Here is a 19,498-nt window from a genome sequence, read left to right on the forward strand (position 1 = left end):
TTACTAACCAAAATAGCTTTTTAAATTATAGTTACTGACAATTAGCTGACTTGTAGTTGCTCTATCACTAGTCTCTCACTTCACTTTCCAGAAAGATAAATTAATATTCCTCCTTTCTATCAGTTAACATAATTTTAGGTGGAGGGAAACCAGGCAGAAGTTACAAAGTGAGCTACCAGGACTGACAAACAAGTCATAGAATCACAGAACAGGTGAGGTTGAGAAGGACCTCTGGGGACCATCTCATCCAAACACATGTCAAGTAAGGGAAAACAGGGAAACACCAAGATTACACAAAGAGTCAACGGAGAGAGTAGGAGCAGGACCCTTCAGGACAGAGGATATCAATCTCACATGCACAAACAGCTTCTGTATATCTATAGTTTGTATGTATTGCTCATATATTAAAAATAATCCCAGCAATGTCCATACTGTACCCTTAAACTCCTCTGCTTTGACGTTTTTGTTATCCGTTTCAATGGAAATGCCAGACACCTTATGATCTGCAGGGGAACAGAAAAAAGGGGAAAAAAAGACAATTCAGCAATAAACACTTGCAATTTCATATGTGTTTCAGCAACTACAAGAAATATTTTTGAGACCTCCTTACACTGGACAGATTAGATATTGTCTACTAGAGAGAGTACAGAGAGAGAACGGAGAACTAGACCAGGGCTGGCAATGTGGGTGGCCTTGAGCAATTAATCTTTTCCTCTCCATGCCCTGACACCTGTGAAAAATAGTAATATATCTCTCTTACAATATCATAATAATATTTATGTGTGAGAAATTCTATATAAACAGTAGGAGTTGTTTTATACCTGTGCAATGTCTCTGTTTCTAGTTGAGGAGACTTGTATTAATCCATAAGTGTATTTTCCATTGCACTTCTATGCAAGGCAAGTAAGTATGTTTACTTAAGAATACCATGCACTGCTTATACAGGTTAAAAAAAGGTGTGCAGCAATTAGTAGTTACTTCAATTTCTTGTTGAAATGAGACAGAAAACATTAGCCAACTTTTCTATAGTTTTATACCAAAGAGAGAGGAGAAAAAAAATACTGGACATCTTTTGTATCAGGAATACTTAAATTCCAGAGAGACCAAACAAAATAACCACTAGCTCTACAACAAATCCCATTCAGCTACCTCCTCCCCTATTGCACCTCACTATACATGATTTCTTAACAGGAAAGGATTCCACCACATTCCCTCACAATTCAGAAGTCATCCTGCATGGCCCAAGAATTGGTCACAGTATTTTGATTAATCCATGGCAGGCTACAAGTCCACCAAGCAACTCAAGTTCCATTGGGTTTAGGACCAGTTTTGAAGACAGCATAGACACTCCTAATGGTGTCCATTTCCTCTACCCACATCAGCCAACTGAATGACTGTTACAGAGGGTATGAACAAGAACTGAGCCCCTCTTGCTTAAAAGCATAATGTTCCTTTAACAGACAGAAACTAGTCATACCATACTCCTCTTAGTTTCAGTCTTCCTTCATGTGTTCAATAGGGAGAAGCATTTTGTTCCAAGGCTGACAGCAGCTAACACTTAGGCAGGAAGCATTTCCAGGACTTCAGTGTGCAGGTAAAGCTATCTACAAATTTTTGGCACATCAGCCTTCTCTGTCTGGACACAAAACAGCTCAAATATATGCAATTCACCACTGCACTACATTCACTGTTCCACAGACCTAGAATTTTCTCTCCTTTAATAGAGAGGTCACAGCACACTGTCATGGTCTAAGCATTCATAAACTAGAAGCATGTTCTATGACTTCTGGAGCAGCACCTTGGTACCTACTTCTCACTATGGAAGTTACAATGAAATTACTTTGCAGGGTTTCTCTTGGTATCTTGAAATTGCACAATTTCCCCTTGCTTCAAGGGATTTATAAAAGACATGAAGACCCTATTATGCAATGCAGTAAGCACAAAAATATGTCATCCTCACAGAACACACAGAAACCACACATATACATGACCCTCTTCAAGGAGCAGTGGAGTCTGAATTGTAACTTAAGGTGGTAAAGAGAGAACTGACCGAATTAAACTCATTACATATTCTGATCAAACAGGAAGACAGACGGGCTCTTTAAAGTTAGAACATTTCCTCTTGAAAATGTCTTTCCAGAAATACCTCCACTGAGTATTCAGAATGAAAGGCATAAGCACTGGATTTTAATTAACCATATAAAGAGAAAGAGCGAAAAGTTGAAATATTACTGCACCGCTAGATTTTTTGTTCATCAAATGTCTTTATATGGATTGGAAAAAAACCCCCAAAACCCCCCAGAAAAACCCACTACTCTTGGTGTCAGTAACTTAGTTTAGAAGTAAACCCCCAAAATACACACTTTCCATTTGATAATTACTCACACAGCTGTAAACTGATACTCCTATCTGAAGGAATCATTAAGGAAAAATGTATTAGTCAAACCAAATCAAAGGAAGCAGTGTGCCTAGAGGAAATTACATGAGAACAGAATCAAAACAAAGTTGTAAGGACAGGAGAAAAAGCAGTCTTGCAGTATTTGTTTTGCCAAGTTCTAAATAGCAGGTGGTCTAGAGCCAAGCTTAACAAAGGATTTCAGAGGATACTGTAAGTTTAGGAAGTCTGATGTCCCAAGAAAACAGCGACAACAACACCAGTACTGTTACTGATATTCCTGAAAGAGAAAAGGAAACCAGACGTCTGTTTGGTGTTAGCATCCTTCAGACACATCACCACCCCAGGATAAACCTTTAGTGATGTGCTTGGATGCTGATGCAGACTTCAGACATGTATCTACCTGCCATGGGATACTGTAATTATACCTAGTGTTTTGCCACAGTCACTTTGTTTAAATGCATCTGTTTGGACCCTCCTATTGCTATACTTTTTCCTAAGAGAAATAGTTCAGAGGTAGATGATCCTTGTGGTCCCTTCCAACCCTGACTAATACTATGATACAATATAGTCCATAAATGGGGAATGGAGAGGAGAAGCTATCTACTTTTGGACAACATTATTTCTTAATCATGAGGAGGGGGGGGAAAGAGAAAGAATGAAAGAAAGAAAGAAAAAAAGATTAACTCCCATTCTTTTTAGCAGTCTAAGATGCAATTGCTACAACCAAAAGGCGCCCAAGCCCTGCTCATGATAGCATTCACAGGCTAGATTATGTTAACTCTGACAATTAGCCAGGCAACCAGGGCTCATACCCACCACTCTTCTCATCAACACTGATGTCAGCGGTCAGGGTTTACGCAGCCTTTGTCTTCCATCAGTTCAGTTTAGAGAATGCTAGCCTCCAGCAAATGTGCTGTCGAGATATGAGGGGTATTCACAGCCCCTGCATGAGTCTCCTTAACCAGTTTCTGAAATTGGCAATTTAGGCACCAAAACATAACCTGAAATAACTGGAGTCAACTCAGTTTCATTAAGTAAACATGACCTAAACAAGGCATTAAGACTTCAAATATTGGACACAGACTAGAAGAAATTACCCCACATCATGGGGAGATGAAAGCCACAAGCAAACCACAAAAAAAGCAAGCTCAGCTTCAGCCTTCCAGTTATTCTGGGTTACAACACTTCTTGAATTTTAAAGAACAATAGTAGAATAGAATTTACTCTAGGCAGAGTTTATTTGATTCACAAAAAAACAACCCTGCATCTCTTCAGCCACAAAATACAAACAACGGGAGTAGTCTGAAGGGGAGGTCTGTGGGGTGGGAATAGCAAGTCCATCTAAGCTGAGATTTTGTATTGTAATAGGCGTGGTGTGACTAAATAAAGGATGGTAACCTAAGAGACACAGCACATTTTCTGGTTGACCAGCTAAAGGAGTCTGAAGCACAAAAGGAACTTAAATTCCTTTTCAGCCACCCTTTCACTTATGTGGTAGCTGTCAGCAGCCATTCTGTCATGTTTTGGAAACTGCTAGACTTAAACACAGCAAGTTTTAGTCGTTCAGCCCCTGAAGCTGCTGCAGCTCTGAGAACTGGTGGCAACACATGCAGCTATTGAGAGTAGCTTAATGTGCTGTGAAATGTGTGGCAAGTTTTTCAACATTCTTATTGGCTAATTAGGACATAGACCTGGTAGATGTTTTTAATCAAGGGACCAATGGATTCTATGCTAGGTACACATGTGCTACCCCTACACACCAGTGGAAAATAACAGAAGTCTTTCCAGCAGCTTGAAGAAACTACTTTTAACAAAGAAGTTAATTTTTTAGTCCTTACAGCTATAAGGAAAATGGTTCCTCGATATGAGCAGATGCAGTCCTGGTTTCCTGGCATTGCAAAGAAGCTGTATTCATGCTGGTAGTAGTATGTGTCAGGAAAAATGTATGTCTAGTTTTTTTCCACTACTTAGATAATACTAGAAATGTTATGTCTTGGTCCTGGCTCTGCAATGACAGACACAGCAGAAGCAGGCTTTTAGATATTCAGAAGGTTCAGAGATAAGGGATTGCAGGAATAAAAGCTCACTGGCAGAGCAGCACAAAGTTAAGTTCTAAGTTGTAGGTGCTGCCTCTTCCACAAGGACATTCATTAATAATTTCATGAAAAGCCTTGCACGGAACAGCAATTTGTGTGCATAGACACCTGCTAGCTATCCCTTCTCTCCCTTTGTACAAGCCCTCTCCTAACTGCTGACATTTAATTTTTTTTTCTTCATGGAGAAATGCATTCAGCTTTTGGAGCAGTAGAAGAGTGGGGGTGGTGGAGAAAAAACAGCTCAATTCAATATTTGGTTTGGCTTCTCTTTTGAAAGAGCAGCTATTACAGAACGATGCAGTGGAGTCTCTGACACACACCAAACTGACCTTCCTTCAACCCCCAGCAAAACCAAAATACTCCCTAAACCCAAAAGGCATTTTTCCACCCTTCTAGCCTAGGCTTAGAGCCATGCACAATGGAGTTATCCACTACTCTGCTTGCTCTTCAGAGCAGAGCTACACATTTGAAGCTGATAACAAGGCCAGCATCCAGACAGTAGGTCAGTTAGCTATATTACACACACATAACAGGACTTGCTGGGAAGGCAACAGGTAGTGTCTTCACCTTTTGTATTTGGAGGTTTTCTAGATTTTGTTTGTTTGTTGTTATTTTTGTTTTGTTGTTAGTTTGTGGATTTTTGTTGTTGTTTTGGTTTTTTTTAGTTCCGGGGCCCTCAGTTTAAGAAGGATATTGATACACTTGAACATGTCCAGAGAAGGGCAACGAGGCTGGGAAGAAGCCTTGAGCACAAGCCCTATGAGGAGAGGCTGAGGGAGCTGGGATTGTTTAGCTTGCAGAAGAGGAGGCTCAGGGGAGACCTTATTGCTGTCTACAACTACCTGAAGGGTGGTTGTAGCCAGGAGGAAGTTGGTCTCTTCTCTCAAGCAACCAGCACCAGAACAAGAGGACACAGTCTCAAGCTGCAACAGGGGAAGTTTAGGCTTGAGGTGAGGAGGAAGTTCTTCACGGAGTCATTTGCCATAGGAATGGGCTGCCCAGGGAGGTGGTGGAGTCACCATCCCTGGAGGTGTTCAAGAGGGGATTGGACGTGGCACTTGGTGCCATGGTCTAGTCACGGGGTCTGTGGTGACAGGTTGGACTTGATGATCTCTGAGGTCTCTTCTAACCTTGGTGATTCTGTGATTAAAAGGTCTCAAATGGTGAGCAAAAGCAGCTGAGCTGGTGGGTTTTTTTAAAATGATGTCAAGTTTTAAAGTACCCTGCCAGCAGGACTTCTATAGCAACAAAGCAAGGTGTTCAAATATCTCCAAACTTAAACAAACAAAGGACAGGTAGTATGGTGGCTTTTTTTTTTTTTGGGGGGGGGGGGGGGGAAGTAAATTAATGAAATTCCCAAAACTTAGGCTAAAGTGACAGAGTTTATATAGCCAAGCTGCTTAAGGACTAATAATTTTTCCTGGATTTACTACTTACTACATATAGAGAGATCTACAGCCTAGTGCAAAACCCCCCTACTTTTTTTAGTTGTAGCATTAAACTAATCCTTTACCCTCATCTCTGCCTTTGTAATGGAAATCACAAGAGAAACAGAATGCAGAAGTGCATTTTTATCCATCCAGGACTTATTTAAACAGGGGAAGAGAAGCTTTGCCAGAAAGTGACTAAGAGTGGGACTTCTACCTGTATTAAAAGCTTGTATTGGAAGATCTGAGGAACTCTGTCTCACAGGGGAAAGTTCTTGTGTTAAATGCCTCATCTGTAGAGGAGATTAGCAAACTTAACAATGAGTTAATCCTCAGCTTTGTGTGTACTGTTTAGCGCAATCTGGAAGGCTAGCACAGCAGCTGATGATGTCTTTATTCCTAACTCCCAAATTAAACAAAAAAAAGTCTTGAAAGTAAAAGTTTTCAGAGACAATTATCCAAAGTTTTCAGTAGTAGTCCTAAGAGTTTAAAATCATGTTGATGATTCATTTCATAGCACAGCCCCAAGGACAGCTGGCCCTGGAAACTTCACAAAACTGGAAGTGCTTGTAGAGGAGAAAGTAGGAAATAAAAACTAAGTGGCATGGGACAAGAAAGGAAGAGATTTAGGTCAGCCTTTCTGAAGAAACTGAACACCAAAGCACAACAATTCCAAATAAACTGAATAGCTTCCTAAGTGCTTTCAGCAGTCCCAACCCTGAAGGATTTATGCACAACACAGTGTGAGAAATTCGGGGGGGAGGGGGGGATTACAATTAATTTTTACATAACTATCAAAATGCAAATTTTTTCCATTTCCTTCAAAGTTTCAGGATTTTTTCATTCGCTTTTTTCTCCCTACAGAGAAGAGAGAACAGTTTGAAATCACAGCTTGCAAAGGCTCAATGCAGCGTGGAGCTTATTTTAACAGAGAGACAATCCAGAAAGCATATGCTGCTATTAATCAAATAAATATTTATAGCTCACACTTTTACAACACTCAAAACTCTGCTACTCTTCTTGTCTCCATGGCAATTCAGAGGGCGCTTCTGAAAACAGAGGATGGGGTTTTAAACTACTCCAGTTCTCCAAAAAAAAAAAAAAAGGCAAAAAAAAAAAGCGCAGCCTATTTTCCATCCCTCTGCAGTTGGTTTCCACAGCAACTCAGCAGCAGCTCAAAGACAGCTTGCAAAGGCAGTGCAAGCCTATGGCTGCTTCAGCTGTTCCTTATTTTAAGATGCATCAGGATGCTGACAACTTTTGTCTAGTAGCATCACATTTCAAAAGACCATGAGAATAGGCTATGAAAGTAGAAGCCCGGTGCCACTGCTGTCCCGCCCACCTCATAGCACTACAGCAGTGATCTGAAGAAACAGATTTCCAGTTACATCGCGAAGTATAATGATTCAGCAAAACATCTGCATGTCAAAACACCTGGAGAAATTGCTGTAGAGTGATTGCTAAACTGTAGAGAGCAAAGTTAGATACCCAGTGCAAATTGGCATGTTCCTCTAAAGTCAGTAGGACTAGACTGATTTACAACAACTGTGAAATCAGCTCTGAAATACATGAGTTAGGAAACTGGGGGGAAAACCCATGCACACACTCAAACCCATGCCAGAACAAACCAACAAAAACACCCCTCTCCGAAACCCACACCACCATTCTGGCCCACAATTGACACCAGCTCTGAAATGTTCTACAACATTTAGTTGACTTTTGCTGGAATTGCTGAGCAATTTGAAGAGGATAAAAATTTTCATCAAGTTATGCCTACCCATACACACATTACTTGCCTGCAAAAAACAATTTCTCTTCCAGCTGTGCCAAGCAACATTAGTTACAACTCCAGTAAACATCACACAAAACTGGAGTCCCTGCTCATTCAGAACCAGGGAAATCATTGAAACTTCCTCACTACAGAATCAAGTTTCCAGATGCCAGGAAGAACATTAAGATGTTAGAATTTTACATCTTTATAGGTAAACACACTGTTACAGGGTAGGAATGTTTCTTCCCCTGGTTTTATTCATTTAAGCTGGAGCCAAATTTCCTGGGCATTCCCAAGTTTCTTCTCAAGTTTATAGCAGTAGGTCTTCTTAACCCCTTTTTGATTAATCTGAACATCTCTACAAAGCCCTTTCACTCTGCAGGATGAGTATGTACAAGTGTGCACTCGGTTTTGACTTCCAAATGTATAGGAGTAGCTAACTAACCAAAACTGTGCATTGCAAATAGATCCTAAGTAGCAGATACAATAGGAAATGTGAATAACCACATTCAAATATCTCATTTTCAGCAAAGTGTAGCCATCAATGCCAAGCCAGCAAAGCCAAGTTTATGTCCTCCATTCAAAGGAAATTAATATGAAATACACTCATTCTCTTTTCTTAAAATAAATGTTCTCTTTGAAGCAAATACTGATCTAGATTATACTTCCATACTAATGTGTAATGGATGTTAGAATAACTCCTTGTGGTGAGTTTTTAAAGGCTTTACATAGCTTTTTTTCCCCCACTCAATTTTTTTATGGGCTTTAGGACATACTCATATCATGACTTCATTCCAGCTACTATGTTCATTAAACCCCCCCCAAAGTCAGAGTCTGCCCAGAAACAGTAGGATGCTCTTTAAATGTAATCCTCAGCAAGAGCCTTGTGCAAAGCTTTGTGAATTTGGGATATTTGAGATGTTTCTAGTAACCAGGGGTGATGGCAGTTTCTTCACTTGGACAAATATCACTTGAACCATGAATTTTGGGGCTGCATCCTGTTAGCAATAAACAGAACTGAACACAGCTTTTAAAAAGTTTTCTCCTCCTTTCTACAGACCAGATTCTTTGCTAATACAAGCTGGGAACATGATGACCACTTCTCTCCTGGCCAAGAGAATTTGGTGAACTCTTCCTAATAATCCAAATGCAATTGCCAAATTAGCTCATCCCATTTTTGTTCACACATGATCTCTTACACTGCCAAGTTTACTCAATAGCCTCTTCCTGCCAGAAGAATCTAACAGTCACCTTTGATGACTATTACTTCAAATCAGCATCATAGTTTACCATCCAAATGCGTATCCTTAGCCCTAATTTTATAGGCTTTTAATAGATAATTTAGTTCTTTAATATCAGTTTTTATAGAAGCCCTTTTAGGCACATTTGAACAGGACTGAAGCTGTTCCTTCAATTCAATTAAGGTTATTGCATATCAAGAGAAGCAAGAGTAAAGAGCAGATATTTTCTATGCTTCCAGGAGAAGGGTGATTAGAAGAAATCCTCCGGAAGGTAGCGCTAGGAACAATAGGTCACAGTATAATAGGTGCCAAGTCTTCCTTAAAGGGGATGAAGAGGATAAAAAGCAGAAAACAAAGCAGAAAAAGTACAAAACTCCCAAACAAACAAAAATTAAAACCCACTATAGACTTCATTGCATTAAAAGCTACAACAGCAAAACAACATATGGGCATTCGTATGAGAAAACACTGTAAGAACAACACTGGAAAGTTACACAGGAAATGGGAGTAGAAATAATAGAGCAACTGTGCTTTATTTATTTTTAAATCAAATATAAATATTAACTTGGTTATCATCACAGCTTTTCAACAGGAGAGATGTGTTAGGAGTCACATCCTCAAGGATATTTGGGTAAGGTTTGCCAGTGAAACACTCTACTGCTTTGTGTCAGATGAAGGCAGAGCTCAGTATGTGAGCTAACATTCACAATTCACTGGTTTGCCGCTTCATGTAATAGGATTTGATGATCTTGTCTGCAGGTACTTAAACTAAGGAGGTACCAGCTGTTTCACTCTCACAAAAACGAAACAAACCAACAAAAACCCCAAATGAAACAAAAGCAACCAACCAACCAAAAAAGGATGTCAGCAATTCTGTGATGCTGCAAAACTACTAGAGGAAAAAAATAAATTCCTGAAGACAGAATAATTTGTAGACAATTTTGTCAGAATTACATAATTAATCCAGTCACAGCTGAGAGGCAGAAACAGCACATTCAACATGTAGAGATGGGATTTATTTTTTTTAAAATTAAAGCAAATAGATTTTGTTTCTTTAATATTTGTTTTTAGAGTAAACAGATACTAGACTATCAGATCAAGGATTCAACCTCCTGGGTCGTCACCTCGCCAAGCACAGCCTAGTGCTGATAATGGAAATGGCTGTATCTTGAATAATCTACAGCACAAATGAGGCAGAGTATCATAAAGAAACATACTGCATTTCTAGAATACTTGTTAAGAGTCAACAGAGCAACACATTTCATGAAACCACATCTCCCAGATAGGCATACATGCTAAACTACTGCTTTGCCATCTGCTTTCCCTATTTACGCCAGTACTCCTTGTATAACCAACTGCTCATGAGACACCGATGCTCTAGAAACCTTCGTGTCACTATTGCTGCTGAAACTTCTGTTAGAAATAAGACTAAATAATACCACTTTAAAGGTGGTTGTTCTCCTTCAACTCAGGTCAATTAATTTTGGTTTAAGGATCTTTTTCCAAGAAAGATGAGTGAAGAACAGGCCAAGGACTATGCTGGAAAACTGATTATACAGGCAGACGCACATCACCATAAGCACTGTGATCACATAGAACCCTTACACAAAATAAAAGTTCAGTTCTAAATTCACAGAACATATTAAGATGAGACTCTGGGCATATTTACATATTTATTGCCACTGAGCTTTTTGCAATGAGCCTGAAAGGTACAAAGCTTACATCAGCAGAGCTATGAGTGGTCAACAAATCAAGAAAGGGAACAAGATGGCTTGTTGAATAATAGATTGCTACCAGCATTTCTCTTCTAGAAGAAGAGCTTATCACCAACTAAGTAAAAGTTCTGCTGGAAATGCCTGTGTAAAATAAGCCCATCATCTTTTACAGTTTGTATCTACAAGTATCAGGTATTGTTTCAGGATAGAGAAGGAACAGGTTCCTCATGAGAAAATGTTAAAGTTTGCACTTCAGACCTTACAGCCAACACTTCACATAACTCTTCACAGGCAAGTCTTCACATAACTTCTAGTTAAACAGTCAGAGTTCTTAGCTAAGGCTCTTGCCACCTTTAGCCACAGGAGCTTCCTTGGATACTATCTGTCCACCAAATACACATTTTTCATCCCAAGGCAGAGGCAGCTGAAGAACACGGACTGTTTACCCTCAAGTCACCACAACCGACAGTCTAAACTAATCAGATTTCATACCACATTTTTATGTACAAGCTTTGAGCTCCATGAAGTTATAGGCCATTCAAATGCAGCATACTGGTGCAGGATTGTAGTCTTAACAGCACAATGGTGCAGTAGGCAATGTTTCACGTTTTCAGGTGATTGGTATCATTCCCCCAAAACTGAAGGTAAAAAGGTAAGGAAAAAAACCCACTACTGCACAGCTCTGATGTTCTGCAGAAGACATTAAGTTTTCTTTAACTCAAGAAAAATAGTCTTTACCTGAAAGTCTGCCCATGCTCCTCTTCTTTCTCTGTTTACATGACTTTCAAAGGCTTTGAATAAACTCTAAATAAGTTTAAATACTTACAAAGAGACATCATACTTCTCTCACAAAAATCAGTGCATTCTCCCAATAACTATGTTAAAAAGCCATTACACTTTGGCAACTGGGCAAAACCTTTGTAGCACTTTTCCCCCCTCTTTTCTCCCCCATAAGAAAGGGGAACAACAGTATGAACAATGCTGGAAAATGAAGAGCAGCTGTTTGTAGATTGTCATAGTCCTGAAGGCTCAGCTAAAGGTACAACTGAACATGAATGAATTAAGAGTTTGCAGTGACAGGGGAAAAATAGAGCTGAAAATTTTTTAGTGTCTCTACATATGGCACTGATTCCCTGTTGATAAACAGCTTCCCCAGGTGACTTTTATCCCCTGGCACATTATTTATTGAAAAGCTCTGAAGATAAGTGCTGCAAGTACATTAACTTCTGGAAAAATCCCCAAGTCATCACTTCAGCAAGACTTAAACTGAACACAGGAGAAGAATTACATTTACTTTTAATGTCTAATGTCTTTCAGAAGACTTCTGCATAATTTGATTCAAATAGCACTAGCTGATGTCCAGGATGTAGGTCTTATTTAGAAAAGGGGAAAAATGGAATTTTGTGAGCATTTCTTAGAATGCATGGCAAGTATGAAAACTGTAAGAGTAATGCAGCCCAAAGGGCTGCTTCTTGATGTCTAAGCATACTTCCACTGGGGATGTTGCTCTCAGTTCTATCTTCTCTCCCAGACACCCAACTGTGATGCTACCAGAAAATTTGGAGTGTCAATGTTTGCTTTACTAGTCACTCCAGTACCACAACAGCATCAATCCTGGAAATTTTATGAGCCCTTACTAGTATCTGAGTGTTCCAACCCTCCCTCTCTTTTACATTTTCAGCTGCTGTATTGCTCTATTCCACTACTGAAATACTTGTTTTCCTTTCAGGAGCCTCTCACATGATTCTGACATTCTTGTGTATCACATTATGTGTGACATTCAGTGAATCGCATTACACCAGGAAGGATCATTGTGGTGGTGAAGAGAAGGCAACAGGGGCATTCATTTCAAGATAGAAACAATACTCAAATGCTGACCAAAAAAACCCCAACAACACACCAAAACCACAAAAACCCCAAACCAAAACACCACTACATTTATCTTTCACATAACAATATTTACTGACATTTAAACAGAAAGTTTCTCTGCCTTCTCAGAAGATTGAAACCTCTTCTGAACACTCTTCCAATATCTAAGTATTGCTGTTTATGATCTTTTAATTGGATTTTTTGGACATTAGAGGAAAAAGGAAGAAAAAAAACCCACCACCAACCAACCAAACAGAAAAAAGCACAACACAAAAAACCCCAAAAATCCCAACCCACCCAACACTGCCCAATAACCAAAATATCCCTAACACACCCATTCCCCACCTTTGAAGTAGAACCCTGTGACAGAGAGTTCTTCAAAGAAAAGCTGGGGGGTGGGGAAGAGTACTATGCAAAAAACCCAACCCTAATAAACCAACAAAACAGCAGAACAACTCAACACAGCAACGCTTTATCACCTATTTTTCTTTCTGAACAGTGCTAAGCAGATTGCAGTGTTTTGTCTTCTTTTGATACTCTACTAGTTCAGTTTTAGGGATAATCTTCTTTTATCTAATTATCCCTACCATTTGGAGTTACAAAGATCTGAAACAAGCTGGAGCTGTTTATGTGCAGTACAAGTCACTGATTAGTTTGAATCTTCCAAATCTCAAGCAACGCAATGTATACATTTATCTGTTAGAAGTTACTAAAATGTATACTGTTTTCCAGATCTTGACACATAACATCTTAACTGGCTAAGACACATTAAAACTTGGTTAATTCAGCAGCAGCATCTAAAGAGCCTTCAGTCATGTCACATTAATTACAGACAGCATCTATTTCTGTTAACTTGCACAGCTGAAGTTAATTGAGGCACAGGCATTTCATATCGCATGGGTCCGCTGAGTGCTTTATTCTCACCAGGGTCTGACTTTTCCAAAATCTACATTCCAAAAATGTTCCAGCTCTCAAGCAAGCTCAACACCTTAACATCAGTCAGTTTGACCCAGTAAAGCTTTGTAGCCTGAAAACTCTGTCCCAGACTTCTTCAGCCAACACCACTAAGCAATGCCTCAAGCCAGGGCTGCAGAGGCTCTCAGCCAGCATCTCTCCATGGGTCTTGGCACACCGCAGCCATCTGTGGCCACTGTACCCTCTCAGACTTTTCTGTATTTAGGCAGGGAAGCAGCCTCCCTAAGTACAAATTATAGCCCTTCATTATTAAACACATGGGACAGCTTGCTTGAATCCCACTTCCAAGTGCTCACCACTGCCGCTTTGAACAGCATCAAAGATGCATCAGAACTTTGTCACACCCACAAAACCCCTGTTAGTCTGGCACAAGGGTATGTAAAACAAGAGCCACGCATAACAAGACAGTTTAAGAAAGAATTCTTCACCTTTGTGGTTGACTAGCTTAAAGACTGGAGGAGAGGTAGAAAAATAAGTTTTTGTGGCCCCATAGTCAAAGAGCAAACAATAAATATTTACATTTTAGACCATTTTAAAGAAACAGGGTACTGGGGCACAAAAGCTAGCCCTAACACGCACCTAAACACATCTATGCATTCTACAGATATCATTCCAGATCATGCATTTTTACTCATTTTTGCCAGTACATCTCTAGAAAGCTTCAGTTATGAACCAGGACACCTCCAAGAGCTAAGTATTGTTTATATATTCAAAACTGCTGTCTAACTCACATCACATTCATTCAAACTCTTTTTCTACATATGGTTTCCTCATATGTTTACAGGTATGCCAAGCACAAATACTTCTTCAACTCCAGCCTAGCTCTACTCAACACAAGAGCCCTCAGCATACCATCACCAAGAATTTCTCCTAATACAGAGACCCATAGAATTCTTTAAGTTGGAAAAGATGTCTAAGATCATTGAGTCCAACCATTGATGTAACACCTCCATGCCCATTAAGTCATGTCCTGAAGTACCATGCCTACACCTTTCTTGAACACCTTCAGGGATGGTGACTCTACAACCTCCCCATGTAACCTATGCCAATGCCAGAACACTCTTTCAGTAAAAGCATTTTTCCTCACATCCAGCCTGAACCTCCCCTGGCACATTTTCTGGCCATTTCCTCTTTCCTATCACCTGATATTAAAGAGAAGAGACTGACCCCCACCTCACTACAACCCACTTTCAGGTAATTGTAGAGAGCAATGAGGTTTCCCCTCAGCTGCTTCTTCAGACTAAACAATGTCCAGTTCCCTCAGCCATTCCTCCTAAGACTTGTTCTCTGGGCCCTTCACCAGCTTTGCTGCCTTTCTCTGGACACACTCCAGCAACTCAGTGTCCCCCTTGTATTGAGGGGCCCAAAACCAAACACAGGTATGGCCTCACCAGTGCAGAGTACAGGGGGCACAATCGCTTCCCTACTCCTGATGGCCATAGTATTCCTGATACAGGCCAGGATGTTGTTGGCCTTCTTGGCCACCTGAGCACATTGCTGGCTCATGTTCAGATGGCTGTCAACCAACAATTCATACTGGATACTTTCTGCAGCCTAAGATACAGTACATAATCATTTTGGTTTCTTTATTATATTAATTTGAATAAAATCCTCTTCTCAAGAATGCATGTTGGATTATTATCTCCAAGTTAAGAGTTTGTGAACAGCAAATATGTCCCCTGTTGTTACATTATCTGCTACCAAAACAGCTCTATAATACATCACTTTCCATCTAGACAATAATATGCTTTGTTTCCCTTTGAGTCTGATTCAGTTGGTTGGAGAGGCTTGAGAGCATGTTCAACCTTTAAGAAGTTAATCCAAACAAAAGCTATGTAAATATATCTGTTCAAACTTCAGACCTCAAATCTGTTCAGACTGTAGGGTCTGTTCTTTCCAGCTCAAGTCTGACCATTTCTTACTTTTTTAACCTGCCAGGATCATATTGCAGCTATTTCAATGCAAGTTTGATATTTTTATCTCTTACTGAAAACTGCTACATTTTGAACTTGTAAAAAGCAAGCATTCAAAAAGCCTCATTATCAGATCTTTCTCTGAGAGAAACTGGATGCCTGCTTCAGTTCTTGTTAACCAGGAAGGGTTACAGGCTTACTAGTGGTTCAACAACTACCACTGCTGTAATACTTGCTGTTGATCAGAAATGGTTATTTCCCCCTTCTTCCTTCTCCAAAAGCTCCTTCATTTCCCCATATGCATTAGAAACTGACAAGCAAACAGGACCAGATGTTCAGCTGTCAAGTTCACCTTCTGCCTGGTTTAAGAAATTTTATATAAGCACTTGAGTGCTCAATGATACACTGTGAGCATAGAGGTTACAAAATTCATTGGAGCCCTGCAGAAAAAAAGTGACTTTGGAAATACTACAGGTGAGCACAAGCACTGGCAATGATCCAAATGCTCTTCTAGCCTCATCTGCTGTCTCATTCTTTGAAATACATATTCATTTCCCCCAAAACTCCAGCATTTAGATGAAGGAAACAAACCATTTGTCTTGATTACAAAACACCATAATATTTGCTTTAAGCTTCCTGTGGCAGATTTACAGTGCAATCATGTACAAGGCTTCAAGGCAGACACCACAGGCTTTTCTGCAGAAACATTTTATTAAAACTAATAGTGCTTCGAAAAAGTACTTGGGATGGGAAAGGATATGTCAGAAAGTAGAACTGTAACAAAGCTAGTGACACAAATTCTAGGGGGTGGGAAGGTGAGCTAGCTGTAACAAAATTAATTACTGGCAAATGAATTGCCTTTCAGTTTCTACATAACATTTTCCTCACTTTCTGTTAATGTGCTCACCTCACTGTAAATTAGGCACTAAACTAGAAGGAAGAACTTGTAACCATCTATTTTCCAATTTACATGCAATACTGCTACAAAGGTGTTTGCCATGGAGGGAAAAACCCAACCAGGCAAACAAGACAAAATAGCAATAATATTGTTGGGTGTATACATCCACAGGAACACTATTTTAAGCAATTTTTTATTTGATATTTTTATATAGCTTTAAGGGAACCTTAATTTAGCCATTCTATCTGGCCCTGGCAAACAGTCTGCAATGACAAATACAAGTATCTACCTTGTGCTTCAATTGTATTTGATACACAGGATATTTATTTTGTGATCTGGGTATTTCTGGCTGTGTGAACATTAATAATCTTCCTTTATGTAAGCATTTACACTGGAGTCACCTCTAGCACTGCTAAGAGAAAGTTTGACACTAAGTCTTACTTTGAGAAACGTATTCCCAAAAGGAATTGCCATCTGCAGGGAACCGATGATAAACAGACTGCTTCAGAAGTGCTCCAAAGAAAAGATGACATTTACAGTGTTGATGAACTCTAAGTAGACCATATCATACATAAACTTTAAAATCTCAGTTTCAGAACTCAATTACTAGTTGTTCCTGCCCTCCAAAAGCATTGACAACCTAAACCTACACCCCTCACCTCAAAAGGGGAAGCTTGCTTACTGCTGCGGCAGAGGATTCACATGCATGTGACTGTCTGTCTTCAGTGAAGAAATATCACTACTATTTACTCATGAAATTATGAGAAAATAGGATTTTTTAAAATCTAAGTTGCACAAGAAGATTCTCCCATACTTCAGAGGAATTCTCTCTTGAGACCACCAGCACTTGGGATGAAGCTTAAACACTTGGAGCACACTTCGAGGCAGGGTAAAAGCCTTCTCTAACATTGTTAGCTCTCTTCTTTACAAACAGGTCTGCGCACACCCCCAATAACATTTGGGGTTAGTCAGTGGATGCAGACAAGTTTGGCAGCTCTAGGTTGTGAAAGAAGACCCCATGGACTGTTAAATCAGTCAGCTGAAGAGAAAAGGTGAAGTCAAAGTTCAACTACCTGCCAAGTTTTTATCTAATAATTTATGTCATCTTCAGCCAGCTTCTGCAGCAGAACCTGGCAGCTACTATGTTGCTGCCCAAGCAGCAGTAGGAAATATAGGTATAATACAGGAAACAATTGCAAAAATATCTTGAGGGTAATTCAGTTAAATAGCCAATGAGAAGACCTCATCCAGGCTCAATTAGATTTGCTAATCACAGTGCTAGTTTCAACCCTCATTATTAATGCCAGATGCCGTTTTGTATTCACAATTACCAGAAATGCACGTTCTATGACATGAACAAAGAATGGTTGCATCATTAAAGCTCAGAAAACAGAACTCCAGAAGCTGCACAACAACAAAACCAAGTCCTCTATTTGCATACATCCACTTTAAACAAAAGACAACACGAGGAATTGCGATTTTCTTTATGTGTGACATTTCCAGGTACATCTCCTGTCTCCTTTATGCAGTGAGGAAAGAGAAGCACCTTCATTTTTGTTTCTTTTGTTCATCCAATAGCAGGCTGTGAGGCCCATAAGGATACTGCAGGGCTGCTGGAGAGAGAAGATAGGCAAAGCCCTTACTGCAGAACAGTTCTGCTTTTGGCTGAGGCCTTTCAGAAATAGCTCCTTCCAAGCAGTATGCCTACGTTTAAGGTGACTTGCTCAAATGCAGCAAAGGCCATAATTCCTGAGAGACATGCCAATAACTCACAAAGTTTCTTCTGAGCCCTGAGGATCTAACCAAGAGGGTGAAACTGTGAAGGTTATAACATAAGCTAGAGAGAGAATCATATCTCTCTTCTAAAGACAGGAAGGTTTTCCAACCAAGTCCTCAATTTGAAGACATTTAAGAAGCATTTGGGTATCTTGTGCAATGTTGCAGTCACAAAAAGTTCAACTGAACATTAGAAATAACCACTGCTTTTCTGTAGCTAATTTTCAATTGTTTATTTGAGAAGTTCACTCTCAACTTACAGCCAGTGTTACAGAATCTAAGAGTCTGTGCAGGTCTGTGGACCACTAACAGTCTAGCGAAGAAATACTGCTTCTCAACTAAAACAGTAAGAGAAGGAACCTTCCTTTGATGTCTTCCCCACCACACTTCCACTCCAAAAAATGGGTAGTCTGATTTATAGTACTATGTTGTACAGATGTTTCTAGAGAAGTAAGCAGTCTTACAGATTTAAGAAATCCCTTCTTACCTGAATACAGACTCTAATCTAGAAATCAGAGTTAAGTCCCTACCAAGTTGATCCAGCAAACAAAGAGGGTTCAACAGAAGACTGGGAGTTGACAATATTCTCAGTTTTGAGTACATCAGTTGCACATCACTTATAACTAAGAAAGCACAGTGTTAAATCCTTCACTGTCAATTCCTACAGCAAATGTAGCCACTCTTTATGATTCCTTGTTGGGCACACAGAAGACACAAGGCTTTTTTTTGTCTAGAACCTGTATCTGGCTGAAAGACTCCTGAGAGTTTGTTTTAAAGCCAAAATTAAACAAATAAGCAAGTCTTCACCTTATTTACTGCTCAAACTACCCAGTGAGTTCCATCAAATGTTTATCTCAGACTGCTGTTTCTTGACTCGGCATTGTCCTCACAGACACACTGTACTGGATTCATGTCCAGCACCACCAGCTTAATTTCTAACGTATACTAATGCAGGAAAAACCACACCTAGCAGCTTTGCAAAAGGCCAGTTCTTCACTATGTGCTGCCTCCTCCAGAGTAGCCATGATGAATAATGACAATAATTTTTGAGCATTCTGTTTTGTCAGAGCTCACAAGCTTTACTCTGTGGCACCTTCTAAAACTTTCCAGAAAACATCAGTTTCAGAAGCTCATGCTGACAGAGAATGATTTAAGACCTCAAATTCCTTCTCTTTCCCCGAAATTAAAGGTGAAAGAGAAGCTTTAACTCTGAGAAACCACTGTTTCTGCAGATCGTTATTATTTCTTAGTAAGTTCTCACTGAAAAACAACCCAAACCTCATCAACTTCAGCACATGCTGATGTCCTGCAACCAACTTGTACAACTCCTAATTTCTGCAGCTCAACTGTGAAGCAAGTTCTCTAGAGCTACTCCACAATATAAATGTCACATGCTCCAGATATCAACCCTTATGCCCA

The 19,498-nt window shown here is 39.7% G+C and overlaps 1 protein-coding gene across 2 annotated transcripts in view; it reads right to left on the reverse strand.

Annotated features, from left to right (window-relative positions):
- Positions 1–19,498, reverse strand: part of JAM2 (junctional adhesion molecule 2) — a 36,047-nt gene that overhangs the window by 14,496 nt on the left and 2,053 nt on the right. For both annotated transcript variants that reach the window (XR_008462501.1, XM_054166133.1), the window contains exon 2: positions 438–503. Coding sequence is in view for 1 of the 2 variants with exons in the window: in XM_054166133.1 (XP_054022108.1) it covers positions 438–503 (66 nt within the window). In the remaining variant the exon portion in view is untranslated. The remainder of the gene's footprint in view (positions 1–437; positions 504–19,498) is intronic.

This window comes from Dryobates pubescens, chromosome 12, assembly GCF_014839835.1.
Source record: "Dryobates pubescens isolate bDryPub1 chromosome 12, bDryPub1.pri, whole genome shotgun sequence".
Taxonomy (NCBI): Eukaryota; Metazoa; Chordata; class Aves; order Piciformes; family Picidae; genus Dryobates; species Dryobates pubescens.